Genomic DNA, 4,221 nt, shown 5'->3' on the forward strand with positions numbered 1-4,221 from the left:
TTCCTGCCCTCCCCTCCGCTCACCTGAGGAGCCGTTTCCAGACCGAGCTCCAGCCGAGAAAGCAGCTTCCCCTGCAGCTTCCTGAATAATGCACAGCTCAGGGAGATCGGGTTCCTCAGCCAGGCTACACATCCTTCCACTGCCGTCCCCCTCTTGGATTCGTTGCCCAACTTCCCCCTGCCCTTACGCAGCCTCCGCTCCTCGTGCCGCAGCCAGACCTCCCCCCTCTGGGCCCTGCCCGGACCCCGGCCATGGCCACAACAGCACCTGCCCAAGTGCTCGCACTCCCGCCGTGCCCTCACCTGCCCGGGTCAGCGGTCTTGTCCGGAGACCCAATCGGTGCGAGCCGATGCTTCCCCGCTGGGCAGCGTAGATCCTCCTGCAGCCCACCCGATGTTCTGAGCTTCGGCTAATGCCTTAACGAGAACCGACAGGCTGGCACCGCCCGCGGCAGGGATACCGGACGAGGCATTAGCCTAATTAGCCTGGGCAGGAGTGTTCCTGCTTCCTCTGCGCCGGGCAGGGGGGATGCATCCAGATCTTGGCCAAGGAGGACCGGAAAGGGCAGGGAGCAAGCGGAGGGGAGAAGCCAAGAAGCTGGACAGGCACCCCCATCAGCGGCACCTGCCCTCATTAAGAAACCCTTGCTGGCTCAGCCCAAACGAACATCCTCTGGCCAAACCTATCAGGAATCCTCTCCCCTCCCGGCCCCCACCCCCAGGGAACCTGACCTTACGCCAAGCGTTGCGAACTTGCGATATGCCTCCAGTTTGCACCGGCCTCAGTGAGCAGGGAGATGCCCTGGAGCACGAGGAACTGGCAGGGGTCCCACAGAGGCCCCTTAAGATAAACTGTGATGAGCTGCTTTGTCTCAACCATCTCAGCATCACCTCAAGCTGTCGGTGAGCCAGCTGGGGGAAAGCGTTGGAAGGAGGTGCAGAGAAATTCCTTCGAGGGGGACGGGGAGAGCCGCAGAGGCGCGCATCAATACTGGTGGTGCCCGACTCACCAGGCCGGGGTGGGGGGGTCCTCCACATTTGCACTCCCAGGAGAATGCCACATGCCTGACAGGCAGGCATCTCCTTAAATGGATGGACAAACCCTCCACCAGCTTCTCAGTCTGGGACTGGCTGATGATTGCAGGAAGAATCCAGAGGATGTGATCTTGGGGAGGTGGGGAGCGATCAGTTTGGGGTTTGGGCAGCCCCCTTCCCACCGCCACGTGTACTTGGCAGCGTGATAGGGAGCAAAAAATAAATAAATCAGGATCCAGGCAATCCACGCTCCGGGCTAAGAAAAATCAAGATTATGAAATTATGCAAACCAAGAGGGAAACTGCGCACGGTGTCTCGTTTCGCATAACTTACACAAAACAGGAAAAGCAGAAGAATAACTTCTTCTTGTTTTGCTAGCCACGGGAAAGGGTGAAGCGCACTGAAGCTCCACCACATGAGCTTTCAAACAGGTGTTGCCCCTCCCACACTGTTAAGTGTCACTTCATAATTTCAAAGGGGAAAAAAACTTGTTTTTCAGAGGACAGATCCACATTCTGCACCTTTTCTGCATTCCCACAAAAATTGCAGCCTACACACAGCCCCACCTCACCCTCGGCTCCTGGACGAAAGGACGGCTTTCTGCATTACCCCAACCATTTCTTCTCACCTGCCCCAGAGAAACAGCTGGGTGAATGCAGGATTTCAGCACTGATGCACAGGGGCTCATGCAGGGACAAGGAGGAGCTTCTATTCTTTTCCCAGGAATGTTCGCCTGGTTGAATCTGAGTCTTCTCAGCCTGTAGAAACTGGTACTTTTCTGCAGGGCCTTTTTTCTAAAACTGTTCCTGCTTCATTATCAGAAGTCTTTTTTGGGGCTGCTGGGGTCAAAACTGCAAATGGGCAGTTGCCAATAGCGTCACAATGGACTGGATGCAAGTGGTATAACATGGTAGAGATGCTGCTTGCTGGAAGAAAAAACTGGCTCCTCTATTTTTGGACTCTCAACAGCTACAACATTTCACATTGCATATGGGGGTTTTTTTTTCCAGACCTAAGGGCACGCCAGGAGCTTCCCTCTCTCTCTTCCTGATACATTACCTCCCCCCCTCCATGTAAGCAAGTGGCTGACATTAACCCCTATGAAAGACTGTGAAGCTTTGCACTGGGGGACCTGTTGTGATAAGAGCTAAGCCAGCATGTGTGCTCATTTTGAAGCTCTCAGGGCCAGGAATCCTGCTGGCCGTGTATATCTGCAAAATGTCTACAGAGAAATATCCTGGGCCTGGTGAGGTCCCCCTGCCGTCTATGCCTACCTGCCCTCCTCCCATCCTCCATAACTTTTGCCATTTTGCTCTAAAGCAGCCTGTCCCAGACACACTCCCCCTTTGTCCCAAGGTGACAAAGCCGAGGACCAGTTGGGGGAAGAGGATGGGGTTGTCTCTAACACTTCACTGCACCTGAAGCTGAAAGGGAACAGGGCAGATTCTTACGACACAAGAGCTTTGAGGGTTTATGCATCGAGATGTGCTGATGAAAATCACAGACATTCAGTTCCCTTTTGGTTGAATGGATCTGTACGCACATCATGAGGAACCTATTATGTCCATTTGTTTTGTTTCGTACCGCTCCCTGACAACCCTACAGCCCCCCAATCCCCACCCCCTTCCTCCTTCCATCTCTTCAAGCTTAAAAAAAAAAGATTTCAAGAATCCAGCTCTAGGAAGCGCCAAATGAGCAAATGGGCAGAGTTTTCAGACCCTTCTGGCAGCGTTACAAACAGGGGGAGAAATTCTTCACTGGCATGCAATCCTCCAGCCCAGAGAGCACTCGTCAACCGCCCCAAATCCAGCTCTAGAAGCCAGATGTCTGCCTGGTTCCCCATCTCAACAGGTGGTTCTGGAGAAGGAAACAGGAAGAAAGGGGAATGAGCACTCACCTTCTGATGGCTGATGGCATGGCTGGCGCTACTGACGTTGCTGGTGCCAGTGATGCGGATGGGGGTGCTTCTCAACCCCACAGTTATCTCTGCAGGATGAGAGAAGGTATACATGTGAGAGCAGGTGGCCAGGAAACTTAGGAAGAGGAAGGCGGGCCTGCTGGCACAGTGGGAGTTTGCTAGGATTTTCAGATTGTGGATTTATTTCCCACCTTGCAGTTCAAACACAAGGCAGCTTTCAAAAACTGAAAACATAGCTGATAATAATAGACAAACCAAAGGAAGAATAAACGCCTGGAATAAAATTTTAAACCATATAATACAAGAAGGACTGACAAAGTTTGTAAGATGAGCTACAGATTAAAATGTATAAGAGAGATTTTTTAAAGGGGGGGACAGAAAGCCAAGCCGTCTCGGAACGGCACCGTATTGAATCTATAAAAGATGAAAACTGGAACACTTTTTGACAAACAGGATTGCTCATCTGTAGAGAAGGCTGCCGATAGCCTCGGGAAAAACATCCTGTTCCTTTAATAGAGGCTTACTGGGATGTTATTTACCTCTATGCCATGAAAACCTTCAGCTGCCCATTTCCAAACATTAAGTATCTATTAAGGGGAACCAACATTTTTCTCCAGGCTTGTTGGCAACCCTACATATAGCCAACTCTAGTCCACAAAAATGCAGTAGCCTTTGTTCTCTCCCTCTCCCTCTCTCTCTCTGTTGAGCAGACTCAAGGCCCTTCCAAACACCTGGTCAGCTGGACAAAATTTTTGCTCTCCACAGACCATTGTCAATACATCTCCCACTCCAAGCCAGAGTGGACTAAAAAGGTAATCAGGTTTTAAAACCTTACAAGTCTGGAGCCCTCCTAGTAGAGCACTCCACCACCACAGTCCACCCACTCAGCCCCCTCATCCTAGCACAAGACTTCGCATCAACAAACACAAGCGGCAAAACACTGCAAGCACTGGTCCCGGATGACCCCCTCCGCCTGAAATACATACAACAAACCCTCTGCAACGGTCCTAGCAGCAGCATCAACAAACACAAGCGGCAAAACACTGCAAGCACTGGTCCCGGATGACCCCCTCCGCCTGAAACACATACAACAAACCCTCTGCAACGGTCCTAGCAGCAGCAGCCCAACCAATATCACCCGGGTGGTGGAAGAGGACAGTATCCTAGTGGTGAACCTACCCCAGCTGGCCAAAAGGGGGCTTCTAAGAACCACATATCCCCTTGAGAATCTGTCCTGCTCCAAAGAGAAAGACTTAAACGGGTTCATTC

General features: G+C 51.9%; 1 protein-coding gene across 1 annotated transcript in view; it reads right to left on the bottom strand.

Annotated features, from left to right (window-relative positions):
* The window catches only part of SMTN (smoothelin), a 68,961-nt gene that overhangs the window by 24,850 nt on the left and 39,890 nt on the right, over positions 1 to 4,221 (bottom strand). Inside the window, exon 13 of the mRNA XM_015418166.1 lies at positions 2,932 to 3,020. Within this exon, the coding sequence (XP_015273652.1) occupies positions 2,932 to 3,020 (89 nt within the window). The remainder of the gene's footprint in view (positions 1 to 2,931; positions 3,021 to 4,221) is intronic.

Source organism: Gekko japonicus, unplaced genomic scaffold (assembly GCF_001447785.1).
Source record: "Gekko japonicus isolate JY-2015 unplaced genomic scaffold, Gekko_japonicus_V1.1 scaffold1928, whole genome shotgun sequence".
Classification (NCBI taxonomy): domain Eukaryota; kingdom Metazoa; phylum Chordata; class Lepidosauria; order Squamata; family Gekkonidae; genus Gekko; species Gekko japonicus.